Here is a 23,897-nt window from a genome sequence, read left to right on the forward strand (position 1 = left end):
TTTTAGATTTTTACAAAGATACCTAAAATCATGTATGTGTATTTGACATGAAAGCAGAGGTGACACTGTAGGTATGCAAAGGGGGTATACGGAGGAGGAGGGGCGCAAACCCAAGCCAGGAGGAATAGGGAAATATGTTCAATGTACTCAACATTTGTGTTTAAAAAACTAAAAGTCTCTGGATGATAAAAATACAACTTTGGTTCAGATGCTGAGTGTATGGAGAGTCAAGAAGAAAGAAGACAGAAGACCTAATCAAATAAAATGTCTCCTATTGGTATGTCGACACATGTCTGCTACCTCTTTTCTTTTCTCAGGGAAGCAAAGAAATTTGTGAGTGAAAATGAAGGGGCTCTTGGGAAAGGAAAAGGAAAGAAGTGGTTTGCCTTTAAGATGATGATGGCCAAGGTAAGCATTTTCATAATTTAGTCTGATCAGTGTCACAGTGACACCAGGGAGAGAGAGCACACTGTATCTGTTCTAAGGGGGTGAAACCAATCTTAACTGTGTATATGCATAGAGCAAGAACTCATGTGGTATATGTGTGATCTGTTACATTAAAAATGGGTGGGGAGTTGCAACCACTGATTTATACCAAGAGACTAACTTGATTTTCCCACTTCCAGATGTAAAAGCCTGCACACCCATTTCATTTCCATTTTCTGAAGCTTATAGGGGCTCTGGTCAAGGCTTCTTTCCCCTAATGTCTATAAATTAAAGTGTCATAAGCACCCCCTCCCAAACCTCTTTCCTTTTTAATCAGAAATATCAACTAAACACTGCAAAGAAGATAATAAAAAAATGATAGGTTCGTGCAAATTCAGATTTGGGGCAAATAAAGGAAGGAAGCTTACCTTTATATGCAGTTATGGTGGGCCACACACAACACTGAACCCCTCTATGAAGTCGCATTTCCCGAAGTGAAGGAGGTCCATAGGTTTTAGCTGTAAAGCTATATGGAGGCGGGGAGGGGGGGTTGCAAGAAAAGTGTGATGATCTTTGTTTTCCTTTAAATGCACACAAATAGCTAACTTTACTTGCTTTTTTATCTTTAATATGCATTCAGTTATACTGTGTGTGATAGAGCTTTGTTTCTGACTGTTTGTTTGTTTGTTTGTTTGTTTGTTTTTTGAGACAGGGTTTTTCTCTATGTAGCCCTGGCTGTCCTGGAATTCACTTTGTAGACCAGGCTGGCCTGGAACTCACAAGAGCTCCACCTGCCTCTGCCTCCTGAGTGCTGGGACTAAAGGCTTGTGCCACCATCCCCTGACTGTTTCTGGCTCCTTTATTTCAAGATTGGGGTCTGTTGCTGTGGGGGGTTACAGTGCATGTTTAAAAGTATTGCATTATACATTGTATAAAGATGTCACAATTTACATATTCACATATTCTGCTGCAGATGGGCTTTTGGGCCATTCCTAGTTTTGAGTAATCGCTTGAACTTAAGTTTAGACTCTTGTGCCTACTTAGCTGTCACACTGTCCTGTCATAATGAACACATAATAATGGAAGGTTATCTGCCTCATTCCCATTCCTCCTCAGTCTTCTTGACCATGGCTAATTCCACACTATGGAGTAAAGTAGAAGGAAGACCTTTTGAGAAATGAATTTATTATTTTTTTGTGATACCATCTTTTTCTATTTAATTGACTATTCTCTTTTATCAAAATAAAGTGTCCCATGTAAGTGAAAACCATGAATCAAAAAGATCTGTGTTCACACAACTTTAGGAGACTAGGGGTCTTTCAAGAAAGATACTACATCTTATTGATAAGTCCATTGGTTCCTTATGCACTGAATATTAAATGCAGAATTTATATCAGTCATCTTAATAATTCGATTCCTATTTTACTGTTGTCTGATAGAATGAATGGATCTTTCTGAGTGGTTAGTATACTGCCTGTAAAATGATTAGTGATGTGTGTGTGTGTGTGTGTGTGTGTGTGTGTGTGTGTGTGTGTGTTTGCTGTTTGCTTTTGAATTGGTTTGTTGACTATGTTATGTTGCTCAGGCTGTCCTTGACCTTGCTATCCTTGTGTGTCAGTCTCCCAGGTAACTGGGGCTGTAAACATGTTTGACAATCAATATTTTTTTGTTAAATTATGTGGAAACAGTGAGAAATAGAGAAGGAAGTGGACCCTGCTGTTTTCCTTTGCACAAAACAGCAGCATTTGGTGCTAGAGAGCTTCCTAGAAACCATTGTCTTGAGATTTGGGGGAATGCAGGAATAAACATGTAGAAACAGGGAGACTCTACCTTACTAGTGTTTGGCTTTGTTTTCAGAAATGGGCAAAATTCCTTCGCGACTTTGAGAACTTCAAAGCTGCTTGTGTCCCGTGGGAAAACAAAATCAAGGCAATTGAAAGTAAGTGTTCACTTGCTGTAATGAGATGAGGCAAAGCTCTGGGAAAATAAAATCTCTCAAGCTTTTCACAGACCTTTCTCCAGTTATGGACTCTTGGGGAAATTGAAAACCAACCAAACCACCAACACAACTAACAGGGCAGACCTTGACTCTGTCGTTGTGATGCTCTGTGTTAATCAGTTGGCTGCAGAGATGAGACAACTGAGAAAATGAACTCAAAGGGATGGAATGTTTATTTCAGCTCACTGTTTCAGTTTTCAGTACATAGTCACCTAGTTCTGTTGCACTGGGCCTGTGGTGGCTCAATACATAATCTTGGGATTGTGGGGTTGTCGTGGCCCAGCATGTCTCAGCCCCAAGCCACGGTAGCCATGAGGTTCGGCCTGAGTGGGGGAGTGTGGACTTGGAAAATCCTAGCAACCCAATGGCGATAAAGACCAAACACAGGCATCTTGTCATCTGACCCGTCCAGCAGGCCAGGTTATTCGCGGGTCTCGAGGGGGTTGTCACCTAAAGGGGTCATGAGGGCGAGAGAGGAGGGAGACCATGCGGCGCAAGAAAGGACAAGAGTCCGTCTGTGCAATGTCAAGGTCTCAATTTACTGGGGCTTAGAGTGGGCTTAAATAGCCCTGCAACAATAGAATTGGGGGGAATAATAGAAGGAACATCAGGTATTTGGGACTGGAACATTCTTCTTTTCAGCCGGAACATCTAGTGGTCTTTCTTGGAACAGCGAACAGAAAAGCTCCAGACCCTTTCTCGGAACAGAAGCAGTTAGCAGTTCCGCTTGGCCAAACCATATCTAATTACAGGTTACAGGAGGCTCACAGAGCTGGCTTTAAGCCGCAAACTTACAGGTCATTAAAAGTCTTACAAAGGTGGGCTTTAAGCCGCATAGTTTTGGGCCCACGGCCCCTTACAGTCATCTTTGGAGAGCTCTCAGTTCCATGCTGTAAAACTAGAGTCTTTCCTTTATTCAGCATCTTCTTGGCTATTTCCTAACCATGCTTCCCTGACCATGAGGCCATTTCTCTCTGCTCTGGTAGGCCTCTCTTGCTAGTTCCTAATTCTATCTGTCCTCTCTTGTTACTTATATACCTCACCCTTTGCCCAGGTGCAGGCCTATTCACCTGCTTAGTTCTGTAGAGATGCAAACTAGGAGACATTCCCCACTGAGGCCATGCTATTCAATAGCAAATCAGCTAGCATCTGCAATTCAATGCAGACTGGAGCTCCCAGTTACTGGAACCTGAGGTTTGGACCCCAAGATTCTCTAATGGAATTTTCCTGGTTCCTGACATGGGGTAGCAGCAGCCTGATCACTTTAAGACAGTGAGGGTGTGAAATGAGAGACAAGGTGGGGCCTTGGTCCTGTATCCTTTGTGGTACTGTATTCTCAATGACTTAACTTTGGTACTCTGGGCCCCTATCTCCTCAAGATGCTACTACCTCCCAGGAATCCCACAGCTGACAACTGTACAACATGGGATGTCAGGAGCATTCCAGATTGAACTGTCATTGTACCAGCTCTTAAGAAGGACAGCACTGGAGACTTTACTTTCTTGTTTTATTCTGGGCAAAAGCATGTCTCTCTTAGGCAGGAAAGGAAGTATTTTATACTGTGACATTGCCCAATATTGTGTAGGCAGTGAATAATACCTGCAAATATATAGTCTTGGGAACTTGACAATAATCAAAATGGCAATTTTTGAAAACAGGAAGTCTTTAAAGCTCAAATTCAAACTTACAAAGAAGAATAGACACAAAGAATCTGCTACCTTGATTTCATAGTGAATCTGAAGGGACCAGCTCCCCATTTCGGCAGCCATGACAGTAACCTTGCCTTGGTCACTTAGAGGTCAGACGCCTGCCTTGTGACAAGGAAAAAAATCAGAAGTTAGCTGGTGGCACTATGCTTTACGACCCTGGGTGTACTTTATGGACAAGCGCACAGCAATGATGCACAGAGCATAGCAACCATCCTGGGAGGGCCTATGGGCCATAGCAACCAGTTGGCCCATCAATACAGGGCAAGCCCTCCAAGCCTGGAGGGCACACCAACCCTGAGCCTGTGTGTACCCCTAGACACTCCCCTTACGCTGCCCTACAAGATCTCTCGGGAGGCCCTAGGAGCTGTCTTTTGTAGCCAACCACCATGGTGGGTAGACAAAAACCCGAGCTAACATGGGGTTAGCTTGTTAAATTACAATAAAGCCTCATGCAGTTTGCAGCAAGCTCTCGAATCCGCCTCGTGATTGGGGTGACCGAGGTCCTGGCCTGGGACCCTGGATACCTGAGTTTTCCGGGGGTCTAACAAATCTTCATGCTGTGCAACACTCAGTATGTATAGACAGGCAAAAGCTTGTTTAATATAGTTACATTTGCATAGAATACAGCAATTAAAAATTAAATGTAAAAAACAGTGCATTAGTAAAAATACTATAAGAAGAGAAAGATGGATATTTGAGAAAAGAAATCACAGTTTTGGCAGAGATGGTTCCTAGGGTTATGACAAGGTTCTGACTTTCATCCATGCCTGTTTAGATATGAAACTGGCTGTCCTGGTGGCTAAATATGGCATTGTGTAATTGATACAGAGGCTCCACTGGAAGATAAAATAACTGATAGCCATTTCACTGACATGATTGGTCATGTTTGGATGTGGCTGTCTCTCAGTTCCTGGTCCCTCATTAAATGGCAGTTGTTAATGACCGTGAATTAAAAAATATCAACTAATGATTTTCATGTCTCTCCACATGTTCTTAACCACATATTATACCTTTCTTGCCAGATTTTCCTTCAGTGATTTTCCTTATTCAAAATGCTACCTTTTAAAATGAATCTTTTAATATCATCTCACTCTACTTTATGTTTATTTTTCTTAATAGACATGAAAGCAGGTATTTTTTTGATTACATCAAAAGCCCACTTGGCACTCAACAAACATGCACTGAATAAATTACAGATGTATTTTTTTCAAAGGTTCATACAACATTAGGTATTAATAGAAGAAATTTCATTAACATAAGAAAAAAAGGACAGCATGGAATTCTTAGTTGTCAGTGGAACAGCTGAAATATCTAATCTAACTCCAAAGAACAGAACATATGGACCATTAAGATCCTGATCAAGGGCCATCAAGATGGCTGAGAGGGTGAGTACCACTGAGTCTGATGTCCTGAGTCCAGTCCTTGGGACCCACAAGGAGGAGAGAACAACTCCATAAGCTGTCCTTTGACCCCTGCATGTGCATGATGACATGAACATACACAATATGATAGAAGTTAAATATAATTTAAACATTAGAAAACACATTTAAAGAACCTTGGTCAATTAACATGGAAAGAACTTTGAGTTTGTCCTTACTCTGCCGAATATTGGCTGTGTACCATTCATCAAGTCATTTAAATCCTCTGGGCTTTACTGTACTTCTTTATCAGGAGTGAGATGTGTTCTGAGAAACTTGTGGACTATTTCCCTTTCACGTATAAATTGTTGTTTGTGTGGGTGTCCTATTTATTCACCAGGACTGAGGTTTTTCCTCAGCTGTGGAGAACTGGCCTATCAGCCACCACCTTAACTAGGACTTACCCAATGTTGCCATGGGCCCAACACTCTACCAACATCACTTCACCTAATATTCAGTGTGCCTGTGGGGTATACATTTCCTTCCTCTATAGCACAGTCATAGTTGAATTCAGTTGCCACAGAGCTGGGAGAGTCTGCCTAGGTCCTGCCTGTGTAGCTTATCACGTTGAGCAAGATTTTAGAAGCTTTTTCCTTCCATGCTCTGCCAGTCAGTGAGGGATGAGTAAGGCAGAATCCACAGACATTTATTTGGGAATTCGTTTTGTTTTCTCAGGTGTTTACCCTGAGGAAGTTATTTCATTACATATGTCTGTTCTGTAATAATCATAGTCATACGCACACCACATGCTTTCAGATTATGGTCTGAGTTAGACTTCATGAAATGTGAAGGATTATATTCTCTGAGGGGTTGTGTGGACTAACCAGCTCATAGGAATTACTCTGCCAGGCTGGGAAAGTGTATTTCTGAGATGGTCTTTGAAGCTGAACTGAATGGAAAATAAAAAGCAATGTGACATGTAATCAGTTTTCTAAAAGGTTAAGGCCTTCTTGTCTCTGCCATCTGTACACTTCAGATGGCCCTTTTTCATCTCTGGTCCTCTATTGCTGTATCCAGGGTTCTATATGAATTCTTCAGGCTTGATAAGTTGTTATACAAAGTCCGTCCATCCCAACAATACACGATACATAATTTACAATCAGTTTTAGATGTATAATGACATGTAAAATCATTTATGCTTTTGAATAAAAATTACTGCAAAATTTAAATGGAAAACAGATCTTTATTATTTACCTATTTAATTATATTCTCATTTTTTTAGGATAAAGTTGACTAAATATATTCCCAATTTATAAAACACAATCCATTATAAAAGTAACAAACACTTCTCTCTGAAAGAAATGACAGTGTAATTATACAGCAGCTTCAGGCACATTACTTTACTGCTTTGAATATTAGAACCATTTTAATGTATATCTCATGTTATCTTAAAAAAGACCTTGGCTCTTATTAATGATTTCAAAACTTCTCAGTGAAAGTCTACTGTGTGCAAGGTATTTTTTAAGCCCCACTGATAGTGCCAAAAACAAGCTAAACTCCCTATACTCAATTCTGCATGGGAGGTTGAGAGGAGAAGACACAATAAAATATAAACCAGAGAATAATAAAGTTGGGATAGGTTATGGTAAGTGACATGCACACATAAGGCAGTAGTATGCCGCACCCAACAATTAATCTAGTCCAATTGCCCCTACTTTTTGGTCAAACTTTAATGTATTCTTATAAAATGTTATGTTTATATGAAGCTGTAGTGGAGTTCCAAGTGACTAACCTCCAAGTTTCTACAAAGTTTGGGCAGCAATTGGCAGAATCAAGGGAAAAACTGAAGTCAGAGTCTGAACTTCATGCCATTACCATCTTGATTACAAGGCAACCTGGATGGCCTCACTAGCATGGGTCGGATACTCTCCTGGTAACTCAAATTTTTCTAGTTTAAAGAACTGATCTGATAACTCTAGCCTCGGAGGATGCAGTGGTGCTCTATATTCTGGGGTTTTACAGGACAGCCTTTTAAGAAAGCCAGTGCCTGTGACTGTAGGCTTACTGTCATTAGCATTGCTGTAGGACCTGAATCAAATATCTACACCCACCAAAATGATGACATTACTATTAAAACCATAACAAAACTGAGTATTTCTCAAGTAGAGAGTATAAACCTCTCTCAGAATCAAACTCTACTTTTATTTAATAGTAGATAGAACAGGGCTTGCTAAATGTTTTCTATTTGTGATCCTGTTTTGTCCATGTCCCTGGTACTTAGGTATACAAAATAGCAATACAAATAAAATGCTTACTGATATTAAATCTTTTTTTTTTTTTTTTTTTTTGGTTTTCTGAGACAGGGTTTCTCTGTGGCTTTGGAACCAATCCTGGAACTAGTTCTTGTAGACCAGGCTGGTCTCGAACTCACAGAGATCCACCTGCCTCTGCCTCCCAAGTGCTGGGATTAAAGGTGTGCATCACCACACTTGGCTTAAGAAATTGTTTTAAAATAATTCTTTGTTGCACATATACTTTTACATATAAAAGGTGGAAACAGACTTTATACTAAGATGTATGTGTGTATATTTACATAATTAAATCTCCAGTTAATAATCAGTATTGTAGGACATAGAGTATCAACATTTTCTAGAGCTGATTGATAATTTGATCTTGAAAGGGCCATTCTGTATAGATATGCAATACATAATGGCAGAAATATACTTAGGGTCATTTAAAAACTTGTCAGAAATCCTGTCCTAATTCTGAGCCAAAATTCATTCAATAATTTTTTTCTATGCAGTTCTAGTTAGTAACTGAAATAGAAATTTTTAACATCAAGTATTCCAACAGGGGGCTGGAGAGATGGCTCAGAGGTTAAGAGACCAACTGCTCTTTCAGAGGTCCTGAGTTCAATTCCTGGCAACCACATGGTGGCTCACAACCATCCATTATGAGATCTGGTGCCCTCTTCTGGTGTGCAGATATACATGGAAGCAGAATGTTGTATACATCATAAATAAATAAAAATCTTAAAAAAAGTATTCCAACAGAATTCAATGTAAATATATACTAATTTACATGCTGGGCGGTGATGGTAGGAGAACTTTGTTTTATGGAACTAAATGATTATGTTTCTCAGAAACCAGACGTTTTCTGTCTCACTACTTCACAAATCTAAGGAAGGCATCTCAGGCAATGCTCATTGGCATTGCTGGCCTGATGGCATTCATGGTGCCAAGTGGGAACATGTGCTCAGAACCAAGGCTGCTATAAAGTCATACTGTGCTGCACAGGCCAGCCTTGCCAGAGGCACTGTGGGTTCATTATGTGTTTGATTTTGAGTGAAGTTTTGGTCACCATGTATTCATAAGCCCTTTATGGTTGACAAATTATTCATGACCACACTTCGGTTGTTCGACCTTAGGGTCATGACCTCCAGTTTGCAGAGTCCTGGATTGATCATTGTATCAAAAATATGCTGTAGTAGCTTTGTTTCTCAGACTAGAAATAGCTTCAAATAGGCAACCCAAAGCACAGAGTCTAAACCTCATACTGTCCTCCTGGTTCATGAACTCCAGGAAACACAAAGTAAGTGTGTCACTTAATTTTCTACCCCTAGACTCATTTGAAAAACATTGTTTCATGAATGGTGTCATTTTCATTGTACTCATAAAGCCAGTCATTTACTTGGCCTTTCTCATTCAGAAATGTGTGTGTGTGTGTGTGTGTGTGCGTCTTACTACCCATCTGTTCAGGAGAAAATTACGTATGATGACAGTCTACAAATTACATTCCTTAATAATAAATAACCAGAGGGAGAGGTGAAGCCTTAATCTTTAATTTAAGAGACACAAGAAAATTCATGACAAGAATATGCATGTAGTTAATTTTCACTTTAAAACACATGAAAGAGTTTTAACACATTTATAATGTATTATGAAGGCAGCATTTATCAGTTGTGTTAAAAAAAATAAAAGGAATTAGCTATTTATGGGTACAGACCAAATTGTGAATTTGAATAGCCTTAGCTTCAGAAATTATTTATATTTTTTGAGATATACATGTTCATTCCATAATTATATTACATATTATATTTACAAATAACTGTAGTTCTACTTGAGGAGCCATCACATCATGATTAAGAGAGACCTAGATTTGGAGCCAAGGACTTTCAGATAAGGACAGTCTTAGAAGCCAGGCTTATTGCTAATCACCTGTGTTCCCATCTCCCAGGGACTGGTTGGCTAAACAGGCTAGTTCATAGAGATCAAGTAGAGGCCCAAAGCACAGATTCGTTACATTTCAGTTATAATTAATCAACCCTGCTTCTCTCAATTTCGTTGTTTCAGTGTTTTGTGAGACTAGTATAAGTTAACACCGTTAGGATCTAGAGGCAGCTAAAGAGGATGTTTGGTAAAGTTCTTAGTATACTTGACTGGCTGACCATTGAGGGAGGCAAGCTACAGTCATCATTGTTGTCTTTATCCTGATGGACATGACTGTTTTTCACTTACACTCTTTTAGCTACACAGTATAAATAAGAGTTTTCTCTTTAGCAAGTGCCGGCTACCTCCAGTACTACATAACATCTAGAATTATATATATAGAGATGATTGTTTCCCACTTTTCATGTTGAGACAGGAAAAGTTATCCTGGTGCTTGGATAACATAAGCTGTCCTACTGTATCAGCTATAGTACCTCTGTCATGCTATTTCATCTTCACCCACTTTAGGTTGAATATGGATGGAACATGGCCTTCTGAATCCCCTAGTCCCTCTGACTGTGTCTAAGTCTTTTCAATAGTCATGCTAATTTTGATGGAGTCAGTTTTTGTGAAGTTCATTTTCTTTATTCCTTGGATTTTATAAAAAATTCACCTTTACCTTCCAAGATACACAGAGAAACTCTTTCTCAAAAAAAAAAAAAAAAACCAAACTAAAAATCAAAAATAAACAACAACAAAAAGAATTCACCTTTAAATGGAAGAGTTGTGAAACTACTTTCAAAGAACCCAAATTTTAGTTTGGATGCTTTAGACTCAGAAATATGTTTGATCCACAATATAGATATGTGTTTTGGAAGAGGGGATGATTTCTCAGCTATGCATTTTGTTTTTGCATTTGAGTGTTTTAAAATTCATTCCCAAGGGTCTTGTTTGCCCGTGGTTGTGTATGAGAACTGTGAGTGAGGACCATGGTGTTAACCAGCCGAGAAAAGCTTAACAAGAACAAGCAGGTTGGAGAGGAAAGAAAGATGGAAGGAAGGACAGATGGGGACAGGGAAAAGAAAGTAATGAAGAAAAGGGGGGAGGAGAAGGAGGAGGGAGGAAGGAAAGGAGTGAGGGAGAAAGGGACATGCCATACTCTGCTCGGGTGTCTACATCAGGGGGTCCCCCCATGTGTTTGTACAGAAAGTCTTACCCCAGCTGTCTAGAGGCAGTTGCTTGTTCTCCTCCAGTAAGTGAGGATTACTTTAATGAAACTTGATTAGTGAGCCTGGCTGAGCAGCCCTCACAGCCCTCAGGTAGTTGTTACCTGAGAACTGAGATAAGAACTCTGCAATGGTTGAAATCAGTGGGAGCCAGGTAGATAGATGATCAGATGTCTCTAGAGGGGATGTCAGGTCTGCTTTAGTTTTGTTCAGGCAGGCCAGTGTACATGGCCGCAGTATCGTGGCAGGTCTGGTCACAGGTAACTGTAGGGAGACACCGTAACCACGCCTCCTAAGGGCTGGCTACAGATGTGCCTGACCACGCCTGTCAAGGCATGGTGAAGGTGAGATCAGGGTGACTCCGGAGGGGCTCTTAAGCAGCCACGAGCACATGGAACCTTCGATTCTTCTTCTTATGCCCTTTCTCCCTGGCCTCGCTGCTCTGGCTTGCCTTTGGCTGGTATTTATCTGAATAAAGGTATCTTGAATCTACAAGCTTTTTCCTTCAGGTAACCCTTACAATGTGCCATGAATCCAAGGACTCTAATGAATGTAACACATATTCTTGGACATCAAAATCATTGATTCCTTCCTTCTTAAATACCACTAGAGATTGACTTCTTTCAACATTTCAAAAAAAAAAAAATAGCAAAAACAGAACAAAACAAAAAAATGAAAACAACATAAACCTGGTTCTGTTTTGTGGAACTCAATGAACCTAGCTGAAAGATAGACTGACTAAGCGTCAGAAGCAAAAGTACTATGGATGTGAGGTTGGCCTCACCTTAGCAAGAGAGGTTGTGATTACTCTACTGGGGCCTCCCCTTACCTGTAGAAAGCCTTCTCTAATGGGAAAGTTTCAAAGCCAGAGGTCTAAAGAAGAGCATTGGTTCTCTATGGAGACTTTGCTCAATAGAAAGTATCAACAGGACTGACACAGGGTTGCTGAGGCTGTGCGCTGACTTCCCTTGAATGGCCAAAAGTGATTGTCAGTGAGACTGGGGAACAGCAATCTAGATGCTGGGCCTTAAGTGATCACCAAAGAAACATGGGCTTTTATTTATCTACCACATCTCATCCTGAGTTTTACAGTTCCTGTGGGTTTTCTTTTTCATTGCTTAATCTTACGCGTGTGAATGTTTTGCCTGCATGCATGTCTGTATTCTACAAGTCTTCCTGGTGCCCAAGGAGGAAGGAAGAAGACATTAGATCCTCCGGAACTGGAGTTAGGGATGGTTGTGAGCCACCATGTGGGTATTTGGAATTGAACTTGCATCCTTTTGAAGAATAGCCTGTACTCTTAACCACTGAGCCATCTCTCCAGCCTGGAATCCTTATTCTTATTTCACTAATATGAGCTTTAAGAAGATGTTTTATGCTTTTGTATCCACATTCTTCTTAGTCTGTGAGAATCAGACAGATCTCTGCTTTTCACCAGAGCAGGTATGAGTTGACAGAGTCTCGCCCACTGCTGTCTATCGGACCCCCAAAGCTCAAATGGGATTTTGAAAAGGCATGTACACATCTGACCTCCAGTCCCACTACTTAATGCTTACCCAATACTTTACATCACTTTTCAAACAAAATACTACTATTATTTAGGGCACTCTATCCAGCATGGTTTGGCCTCCAGTCAACTCTGTCTTTCACCATTTGTCTCCTGCATTAGAGTCTGGTCACACAGGCTTTAGTTTTGTTTGGCTGCCCAAAGCTCTTGCCTGTATCACGATTTTTCCACTTAGCATGTGGCTGCTTCTGATGTCTGCTCTAGCATCATCTTCTCTAACACCTTCTTACCCAAAGTAATCTAAAGCAACACCTCTTGAAGGGACCAGCTTCCCTTTCGGCAGCCATAACAGCCGAACATGTGCTTGCCATAAACTTGCCTTGGTCACTTAGAGGTCAGATGCCTGCCTTGTGACAAGGAACCAATCAGAAGTTAGCTGGTGGCGCTCTGCTTTACGACTCTGGGTGTGCTTTACGGACAAGCGCACAGCAATGACGCACAGAGCATAGCAACCACCCTGGGAGGGCCTATGGGCCATAACAACCAGTTGACCAATCAACACAGGGCAAGCCCTCCAAGCTTGGAGGCACACCAATCCTGAGTCTGTGCATACCCCTAGACACTCCCCTTACGCTGTCCTATAAGATCTCTTGGGAGGCCCTAGGAGCCGTCTTTGCTAGCCATCAGACATGGTGGGTGGGTCAAAGACCCGAGCTAACATGGGGTTAGCTCATTAAGCTACAATAAAGCCTCATGCAATTTGCATCAGGCTTTCGCCTCCATTCTGTGATTGGGGTGGCTGAGATCCTGGGCTAAGATTCTGGAAGCCTCAGCTTTCTGAGGGTCTTACATTTTCAACAACCTCCCTGTAGGACCTGTCTGGCTATAATTCTCACTCACATACCCGTTACATACAATATATTTGCTGTCCTATACCTCACTGAAACATCAGTCCTCAGAGACGCCACACCACCTGTGATACTATGTTCTGTATTGAAGAAAAATTCTGCCAGAATATATTTAAGATGTGCAGTGTGATTTTCAGCACTGCACTATCTCTGAAACATGCCAGTAGTGATGAGAAACAGCACCAGATGGTCTCAGAACCACCCATGAGGGTACAGTCAATGTTTTTTGGAGGAAGGGTGTGTTTATCATTTGTCCAAGAAAAAGAGCACTGCAGTCACTATGATTGTCCCCAACAGCAGGCAGAGAATGAGAGCAGCTGTTTTCCATGCATCTACTCACTGAACTCAAGGACTAATGTTCACACTGTAGGTGGTTCTTGTAGTTGCTAAACTAAATAAAGGGAGCTCTGCCTTGGATGGACCCTGAAGGCCTAGACTGCATTTTACAGAGACATTCTGTAAAGCTTATTCAGTCTCCTCCCTAGGGAGTGCTGCCATGCCTCTGAAATTTTCTCCCCAAGGGAGAGAAGAGGAGAGGAGAGAGGAGGAGAGGAGGAGAGGAGAGGAGAGGAGAGGAGAGGAGAGGAGAGAGGAGAGGAGAGGAGAGGAGAGGAGAGGAGAGGAGAGGGGAGGAGAGGAGAGGAGATTGCCAATATGAAATGGTCCCATGAATGTCAGTTAGCAGATGTACTTCCATTTTTTAAATTTTATTTGTGTGTGTGTGTGTGTGTGTGTGTGTGTGTGTGTGTGCAGGAATCCTGATTGACCAGGAGAGGGAGTCTGATTACCTGGAGCTGGTATAATAGGCAGTTATGAGTTGCCTGATGTGGGTGCTGGAAGCTGAACTCCTGCTCCTCTGGTGGAGCAGAGTAGTAAGTGTTCTTAATTAAGGAATCATCTCTCCATTTCTGATTAGATTTACTTTGGAGGGCCACTAAGATAAAGCTACTGTTTCATTGTTGTTTTTGACTTTCCTTCAGCCTTTTAATTTCTGTGTAATAGGTCAGTTTGGCTCATCGGTGGCCTCATACTTCTTGTTCCTGAGGTGGATGTATGGTGTTAACATGGTTCTCTTCATCCTGACATTCAGCCTCATCATGTTACCAGAGGTAAGCTCTGACATCCGACTTGTAAGAGATACTGAAACAAAGTTTTAAGTGACTGCTCATTTCCCCTCCTCCACCAGAATAATGTGACTAGTTATGATCATCTCTTAAGTGATAGGATTTACAAGCTTAACCTTCACAATAGTACCCACAGTCGAAGGCCCTAATCCTTGCTCCAAAGGTATGTGTCCCTCCTGGAGTTATATATAACATGCTGTGTTTATGTCTGAGTGTGCACTTTAAGTGGGAAAAATTATGGCTTTAACCAGAATCACATTGGTTTGTGCCCCAACGTTAACACACTATTGGTCAGTGGGAAGCCTACTGAGCTGTGTTTATTTTTGCCAAATTTGCTTTCAAAGTTGTTCTTCACACAATTGAAAGTTCTAGCTTCTCTAAACTGGAGGAACACAACACCAGTAGTGTTTCCTAAAATCAAGTTTCGCCTGTCTCATGAACACAGTGGATGGGGTCAGTGGCTGCAGAGTACTTTAAGATCAAAATCAGAAAAATAGAGGGCTTGGACTGAAGAAGAAACAAAACCCTGAGCTGATGTGGGGAAGATGGAGGTGCTTCCAGGGTGCTTGCTGGCTTCACCCCCATGAAGTGGCTCAGATGTCTTGGGGCGTTGCTTATACTTCAAAAGCTGGGTGGGAGCTGTTTAAACTACAAAGAACCTGTTCTGGTACCAGTATTTTACAACCAATTTGTTCAATGCAACACATTATATCCACACAGTTTAAAGTCAGGAGTTCTCTCTTCCATTTGTCACAAGCTTCCTTGTCAGCCAAATAACATTGCCTTACAACCTTAAAGGGATGCTGGTTTCCCACAGAACAAAGTGCTTTCACATTCTGTATACTGAGCTCACAAATTCCTAAGGGGATTGTAGAGACTTTCCACCCCCATTTGAAATAGCCCCAAACACTTGGTGCTAGGTAACTTAGTAACCATAGCTAAGTTATTTAGTATTTTTGGTAAGTTGGCCTGGGTCTTGAACCCACACTTCTTCTATCACCCAGAGTTTTCATTTTAATCAGCTAGTTTTATAATTCCCATGACAATTCTGGGGCTTCTAAGTCTGTTTGGCTGAGAAGACAGCAGGAATAGATTCTTTCCCAAGTTAAAAGTTTCAGGCAGTGTAGCCAACTGTGTGCATCTCACCCATTTCAAATGCAGGCTTACTTTATTTTTGCTCATCTATCTAAGGAAACCTGAAACTCTGCCCTCCATCCCTGCCTACTGCTACTCTCGTTGGCTTCAGAGGCAGGTAGAGCTGGAGTCTTTTCCTCACATGCTGTGTTAGCTTTGTATGGAGGAAATGAAAAGCTCTCAGTAATCCCTTTGAACTATACAAGATTATGTAAAGCACGTTGTACACACTGATGGAATGAGCTGGGACTGTCCTGCCTTTGGTCTCCTGTTCGTGTTTGTGTGCATGTGCTTGTGTGTTAGATATTAAAGGACATCTTCTTTCCTGGTGATGATTTCTAACTCCTGAATAGAAACAAAAGAGGATGTGCTCCCTGTGTGTTAACTGAGCAGATACACCAGAGACCAGAGCTAAGCATTTCCCAACCACATGGTCATATTTCATAGCTGCCTTTATAGCTTCATAGTAGCCCCACCTAGCATTGTTCTTTTGTCCCAGAGGTTCCCATCTCTCTGCAATCCCAATACCTCAATTACCTTTTATCTCTGTGCCTCTCAACTTTGGAGTGAAGCTGTGTGGGGAGAAAGCACTTCCTATTCTGTTCAGTCCAGGAAGCCAAAGCAGGCGAAGGGCTGTAGTGGAAGACCATGCCCTTTGTACAGAAGGAATCAGTGAAGCTAATTCCTAGCCTTTGGCTGGCCAGCCTCTGTGCTCAGGATTAAACTGTGCTTCCTAACCCTCTAAGGGGCTGGAGGAGGAAGGGTTCCCTTCACATATGAAGCAACTTTTGCTTGGCCAGCTGTGGGGGATGAGGAATGTCTCATAGATCCATCCTATGACCCTACTCTTGCCCTATTCCTAGTTCACAGCTCCTCGATGCTGTTCTCTACTACATGGCTTCTCTCCTTAGCCCATAGCACAGATTCTGATGGAAACGGCACAGGTGCTGCTGTAATCAGTATGTGAATGTTTGCTCCCAGTAGATGCCCTCTGATTGATTACATGTTGGTTTTCCTGAGGCTTCAGTCCCTTCCAATGAACCCTCCTCTGCTAAGGGGAGCTCTCATATGAAACTGTGGCTAGTATCATTTTGATGAACAATGTGGTGCCCCCCCCAGGACTACCTCTCCTCTTCTAAATGTGGCTACTGTCACGATAGTGAGTGTAGAGCTTCTCAGCAAGCCTCCTGGAGACTGTGGTTGGCCCACTTTGCTCTTCATCCAGTGAATGCAGAGTGTAGGGTCTTTACTTCCTTTGTTCTTAATTCTGGACTTAGTGGATTCCCGGAAAACGAGACCCCACATGGAGACCCACAGAGTCCCAATGGAAAGCGTTCAGAAGGGTTTTAAATGAAACCATTTGTGATCGCATGTGTAGCTCAGATTTTGTGTCCAATTGTTCACTGCTCTTTTTGCTTCAACTAGTACCTCTGGGGATTACCATATGGCAGCTTACCTAGGAAAACGGTCCCGAGAGCTGAAGAGGCATCTGCAGCAAACTTTGGCGTATTGTACGACTTCAACGTAAGTGTTGTCCACAGGGGAACAGCTTTTTCTATGTTGCTGTTTCCTGAAACACGAAGGCCTCTTACAGGGCTGGTAGAATGTGTTAAGAGAGATGTTCCTGCCTCCTGTTTGTAAAAGACTATATGTGTAGAATGTGTGTGTGTGTGTGTGTGTGTGTGTGTGTGTGTGTGTGTGTGTGTGTGAATAAGGTTTACATAAATTATAATATGATTACATAGGAGTATTGACTATGGACTAAAGGTGAGCTCACATCCCAAAGATTTAAATCAAATATTCTTTATTTCCCTTTGGAAAAGAACTCAGGAAGAAATTGCAAATGTGCTTTTTGAAAAATCTTATGGGATTCTTTCCGAATTCATTTTTCTGCTTCATATTAAACTCTTCACAATCCTACACAAGATTCATAGTAATATTCCTTAATAGTCACTGCTAAATCAAGTTAAACATTTACGTACTGAGAGATACCAAAGTCTAAGTAATACTAAAATAAGTACTACTTCATTGTAGTTCTGAAATAAATACTATTTATTTCTATTATAGTGCTAAAGTTAGTCTTATTCAATACTAGTTGTCAATTTAAGTGGCCTGGGGATAGAGAACCACAACTAAGGAATTACCTCTATCAGATCAAGAACTTATGAGGCTGTCTGGGCATTTTCATGATTTATGATTGATGTGGGAGGGCTCTGTGTGTAGTGTTATCCCTAGTGGGCTTGGGATATTTAAGAAACACAGCAAGCCAGGACAGCCCACTGGGAGCATTCCTCCACATATTTCTACTTTTTAAAGTTCCTGCCTTGAATTCTGCCCTGGCATCCCATAATGATGAACTACACCTTGTCAGCTGAAGTAGATCCTTTCCTCCCTAAGTTGATTTTGGTTACTGGTTTATTGCAACAACAAATAGCAAGTTAGAACATTTAATTCCTACAACACAGTCTATATAGTTTGACTGTTTCTAGACTTTTTTCTCAAACAAATGAATCTGATGACATTTAGTCTTGTGACTCTCTTGACTAGTAAGCCTGAGGGATGGGAAGATTTTTAGATCTATATGATAAAAAAACACAGATATAAATTTATGTGATCAGTACCAGAAGACACAAATTTTAAGACAGAGTTCCAGTCTCTTCAGAGGACACAGTAAGCTACTAAGGAAGCATAATGCATAAAATAAGTAGCAAGTGTGCCATTTTGAATCTTCAGTCACCCTAATTGGACATTTCATTTTAAGTCAGCATTTATTCACTGAATATAAGCCTACATTGTCCTTACAAAAGTGAACATGATGTGGATGTCATGTTAATAGGAGAAAGACAGACAGACAACTGATATATGATGTGTTATATGCCACATTAGCACAACAGAAACAAGAATAACAACAATAAAAGGGTCCTGAGGAGACATGTTCAGTTGCGGTGTCTTAGTTACATTTCTATTGCTGTGGTAAGATACTGTGCCTAAGGTAACTTATAAAAGAAAGAGTTTAATTGGGCTTATGGTTCCAGAGAGTTATAGTCTAGGATGGCAGAGTGAAGGCATGCAAATAGGCAGCTGGCACAGCAGCTGAGATAGCACATCTTAATCCACAAGTGGGAGATAGCATATACTGGGAATGGTATGGGTCCTTTGAAACCTCAAATCCCACCCCCAGAGAAGCACCTCCTCCAACAAGGCCACACCTCCTACATCCTTCCCAAAAGATTCTGCCAACTGGAAACCAAGTATTCAAACATAAGAGACTGTGGGGACCATTTTCTTTCGGGGCACCACCTGTGATTAACTCTGCTCCAGAAGGGGTGAGCTTTACCGGAGAACAGCACTTCTAACCTTGAGACTTTAAACTTTTCATTATTATTGTGGTATAATTTACAGACTATCAAATTCACCCAGTGTAAGTGTATGATCTGATAATTTAAAGTAAATCTATGCAGCAGCTGTCACAAGCCAGGTTTAAAGCATTTCCATCACCTCCTATGGAGCTCTTTTGTGCCTGTCTGTAGTCTAGCCCTCACCTCCCAATATCACAAAACTATTCCATCTATTTCTTTTTATGTTTTTGCCTTTTCTAAAAGGAATTCCTTTGTTTTTTGAAGGAGTAAATGCAATCATATGACACTGTGTATTTGTAGTCTGTTATCTTTCATTTATTATGTTTTAGGTTTACTAATGCTACATGTGCATCATAATCCATTGCGGAGAACACCACGTGGTGTTATGTTTTTGTTTAAATTAGATATAAAGAAAAAGAGGAGGAAGGCACAAGATGAGACATGTTAACCAATTTATTATTAGGCCTGGTGGAGTAGGGAGACTAAGAGAGAAGAGGAACAGGGGCAATGGCTGACCACCATGACTGGTTGTCATAGAGAGGCAGAGAGAGTGTGTATGTGAGAGAGAGCAAAGAAGAGGCAGAGAGAGTGAATCAGGGAAGTTGGAACTTTTAAAGGGAAGACTGTGCATGTGCACCGAGGTTCCACGCATACCCAGAGTCCTCACGCAGGCCATAATGTGTGGCAGGTGACGTGGTGATGATGTCGCACATTTTCCTGTGCATGCCCTGACTGTTTTCAGGAGGCAGGGTCTGTCTCTTAAAGAGGTAGAGCTGATCAACATTAAAGCCTGAACCTTTCGCATGGCATGGCTTTAATTTCCTTTGTTTATCTATTCACTGATGAATGATGTGTTTCCCCAATATTTTGTTTATTTTGAGTATTTCTACTGTGAATATTTGTTTGAATGCTGCTTGTGGACTCACACTTGCATTTCTCTTAAGTAGGTAGGTCTCAGTCGAGTTACTTAGTGTTTATGTGCCTAACATTTTAGCAAGTTACTGGTGTCCAGAGTAGCCACAGAGTAGATGTTTCCACAGTAGGACTTAAGGATAATACTCCTCCACATCTTTAACAGCTGACATTCTTATTCTTTTGATTCTAGTATTTGCCATTGAAATTGTAATTTCTTTGTAACTTTAATTCACATTTTCTTATCACATATTGACAGCAGAGTTGCATATATTATGGGGTACAAAGTGATGTTACAATATTTTAATGTAAGATAAAATGATTAAATCAAACTAAATAACCTATCATGAATGTCTAATAATTAATGATTTTTTGTGATAAGAACATTTGAAATTTACTGTCTCAATAATATTTAAGTGCACAGTACTCCAGTATTCAGTTATTTGCTATGTTTATTGTGTTTTGGAATAGATATAAAAATCTCATATATATTCTTCCTGCCCAAGTGAGCTCAGTTTTGTATCCTTTAATTATCATTCCTCAGATCCTCCCTTCCTAGCTCTGAAAGCTCCATTCCATTTCTTGTTTCTTTGTGTTTGGTTGATTCAATTGTACATAAGTGAGAACATGTGGTATTTGTCTTTCTGTTTGGCTCTGAAAGCAAACAGCAGTTAGGAAACAGAATGGCTGTGCAAAGCTTATTGTATCAGACAAGGTTAGATTTGTGGTTAGGGCAAGGTAATGAGAGGTCTTTTGTCTTATAGTAACCAAATAAATAAATTCAGTCAAGCTCTAATGAGGATTCACTGAAGGATCCATGGGAAATAAAATTAGCAAATTACTCATTGAATATGATTATTCCTACAGAAACATTAATATTGTTGTTTTATGAGATGTTTAAGTTTTATGCGTGTTGAGGCTTGAGAACTGTTGTCCACATTGTTTTATTCAAAGATTTTATTCTAACTTTGGCAGGGAAAGAGTTTGACTAATGTCAGGAGTATTCTGGTTTTTTCCATTTGTGTCAGGAGAAAGATTTAGCCACCCTAGTATAAACAGAAATGACTGAGGTGGTAACAGTTGCATAGATGACTATGTAGATAATGATGACTCTAGATTAATAGATAACAGAGTAGATCTAAAGTAGTAACTTAACAACCAGAAGATAATTTTATTTATAACTAATCCTAATTCTAGAAAAGGTGAACTTTACCATTCCTGCTTTCTAGTTGGGAAGCCTAAGTGCTCCTGGGCTTTGCAATTTTCCCTCAGATCTTCAGGTAGTAAATGACAGGGCTGGGTTTCTTAGCACAACTCTGAATCCTAGAAGTTGTTTCTGTGTTTACTGCCAGAGGCTCCTGAGGTAACTAGAATTTTTATCAGGAATGCAGAAAATAAGAGAACTTTATGCATGGAATTACTGTGGAAATCATCTACTCTATGCTCAAGATTGGACATGGGGAAAAGTGAGCTCAGGACCTTTGGCTGAGCAAGCCCTAATCTAATTTTCTACTCATGTCCTATGTGCCAGCAGCAACTTTCCAGTTCTACTTTTCAGTAGAATGTTCATGGATGTTTCTTGAAAATTAACTGGCTTTGTTCAATGCTGTGCCCAACCCAGAGGGAAGGAATGGAAGTGGTTTGATCCCATTTCCTACTTTGACAGTAAACTTGTAATTTCCAAATCAGTTCCTCAAATGGAAAGTCAGACTTCTGACGTCTTGCCTGAGTTTTGAGTTGAGCATCTGGACAGTGACTTCACAGAGGGCTTTTCTCTATAACATAAGGTGAGTCCGGAATCCCATCATGCCTCTGTTACGGTAAATCTTTCTGCCAAATGCCGCCTGAGCCCCACCGCCACGTGTGAACTTTACGCCAGCCGCCTGCCCGAGTTAGGCCCAAATGAATACACAGAAACTTGTATTAGGTTCAAAACTGCTTGCCAATGACTAGGACTTCTCATCTGCTAACTCAGTCTTAACTATCATAAAGCTATATATTTTATAAAACTTATCTTATTGGACACCTTATTGGCGTCCCTCCTTGCTAGGATCACATCTTGCCACTGGAGCAGGAGAGGAGGGGGAAAAGGGACCCTTCCTGTTTCTCCTTCGCTTAAATATGAGTCTCCTTGCTATGTCACTTCCTGCCTGGATCAGCACTTCTCTACTACATTTCCCAGAATCCTCTTTGACTCCTAGTTCTGTCTAACTTACTGTCTCATTGGCCAAACAGTGTTTTATTTAACAATCAATAAGATAAACATACACAGTAGTACATTCCCCATCATGCCTCCTCAGAAGGAAACATAGGGGACTCTTCATTCTGGCTTCCAAAGAAGTACCAGGAAGGAAAAGCGTGTTCAGGTTCAGGGAGGAGATGACTTGTAGATGGACAGTTAGGCCACAGGTTAGATAGTTTCTTCCAGGCAAAGGAAGGAAAGCAAGCCCTTAAATCTGCATTTACAGAACATTAAACATAGATGCAAGTATGACCTCTTGTGGTAGAAGAATCTACTTAATAGAAATGGTCAGAAAACCTGGGAAAGAGTAGGCAAGGTCTACTGAACTTCTGATGTGGTGAACCTCATTTGGGAATTTTGGAGTTTCCATTCTAGCTCAGTTATGTCACTTGAAAGAACTTTCTTCAACTTATCAAGACCTCTAATTAGTAGTAGATAAGTAGCATGTAACACATTTTAAAGTAACCAGTTTTATGATTTCTCAGAGTCACAAATTATAATTCACAGAGCAAAATGGTTTTGATTCTCTTATAGAGTGTCAAGTAGTAGGTCTTACTGTTCAGGAGGGAAATCTATTTTATTAAAATTACAAGAAATAGACTAATATGTATGCTATAAACCAAATAGGCAGAAATGTTATAATTGGAATTAGTAGAATTAAAAAAAAAAGGAATTTAAGTCTGTGTTAATCATCACCCTGTCACTACAAGGGAATCTCTGGGATAATTAATTTATATAGGGAAAAGGTTTATTTTGTTCATTGTTCTGGAGAGTCTGTTCCAAAGTCAGACAGACCTGTGCCTCTGGATATCTGGTGAAGATGTTGAGTGACAATGGTGGGGAGTGGGTTGTAGAGCACACTGCTCATCTCCAACCTCAAAGCAAAACAGCAAGAAGAGACTAGACCCTTGCAGAATTTACTTCCTGACTATTCACAACGAGGAGCTCTCCTTAGAGACTGTCTCTCACTGGTATTGGCCTGAGGACCATTATCACATGGGCTTTGGGGGTGGGCAGTCAAAATGCAGACTGCAGCAATTGGGAAGACAGAGGATGACACTATTGGCAGGATACTTGGAGACATGGGGATGATGTGGGGAAGAGGGAGAAAAGGTAGTTTTAGTATCCTAGTAAAGAGAAAGAAAGTGACACGAGGTTGGAATTTGGAAGGTTTTTAAGCTGACAATAGACACTGAGATTGAGATCACAGAATTGAAGAAACATGCTTAGACTAAAGGGGAATGCAGTCAGCTTTTCAGCTTAAGGGGGGTCTTGATCAATGTGGATTGGTAAACAGTGTGAATGAGTGGACTTTGTCTTCCGTTTTCTACTGGTCATAAGGATATGGGAGTTAGAAGTCTTTAAAGGGTCAGGAGAGAAGAGATAACACAATCATAAGCATTAAATTTTACATTTGACCTTGCATTTTATCTTCATAACAAGCCTTCAAGATAGAGGCTATTAATATATTTACAGTTGCTAAAGGCAACACAGATAATTAATGGATGCACTGAAATTCTAGCTAAAGTCTGGTTGACTTCCATGTCAAGTTGTTTGCTTTATTTTAAGCCTGGTTCTTTCATATCCCCTCCTTGAAGCTTGTCCTCAAAGGACCTTGGTTTGCAGCATTAGGAATGTTGATAGATAGGGGTTTGGTTTCTTGCTTAACCAGTGTCAACAGCTCTTTTAAATAATCTTCCAAAGTAACCTGTTTACTCTGGAATACAGCTCATGTCAGTTTCTTTTTCTCTTACTGCATTGATCGAACTCAGAGAGATTTTTGTG

At 40.7% G+C, this 23,897-nt stretch overlaps 1 protein-coding gene across 1 annotated transcript in view; it reads left to right on the plus strand.

Annotated features, from left to right (window-relative positions):
- Window positions 1-23,897, plus strand: part of Tmc1 (transmembrane channel like 1) — a 200,393-nt gene that overhangs the window by 129,264 nt on the left and 47,232 nt on the right. Inside the window, exons 6-9 of the mRNA XM_035441572.1 lie at window positions 318-408; window positions 2,284-2,365; window positions 14,344-14,450; window positions 17,025-17,123. Coding sequence (XP_035297463.1) covers window positions 318-408; window positions 2,284-2,365; window positions 14,344-14,450; window positions 17,025-17,123 — 379 coding nt within the window. The remainder of the gene's footprint in view (window positions 1-317; window positions 409-2,283; window positions 2,366-14,343; window positions 14,451-17,024; window positions 17,124-23,897) is intronic.

This window comes from Cricetulus griseus, chromosome 3 (genome assembly GCF_003668045.3).
Source record: "Cricetulus griseus strain 17A/GY chromosome 3, alternate assembly CriGri-PICRH-1.0, whole genome shotgun sequence".
NCBI lineage: Eukaryota > Metazoa > Chordata > Mammalia > Rodentia > Cricetidae > Cricetulus > Cricetulus griseus.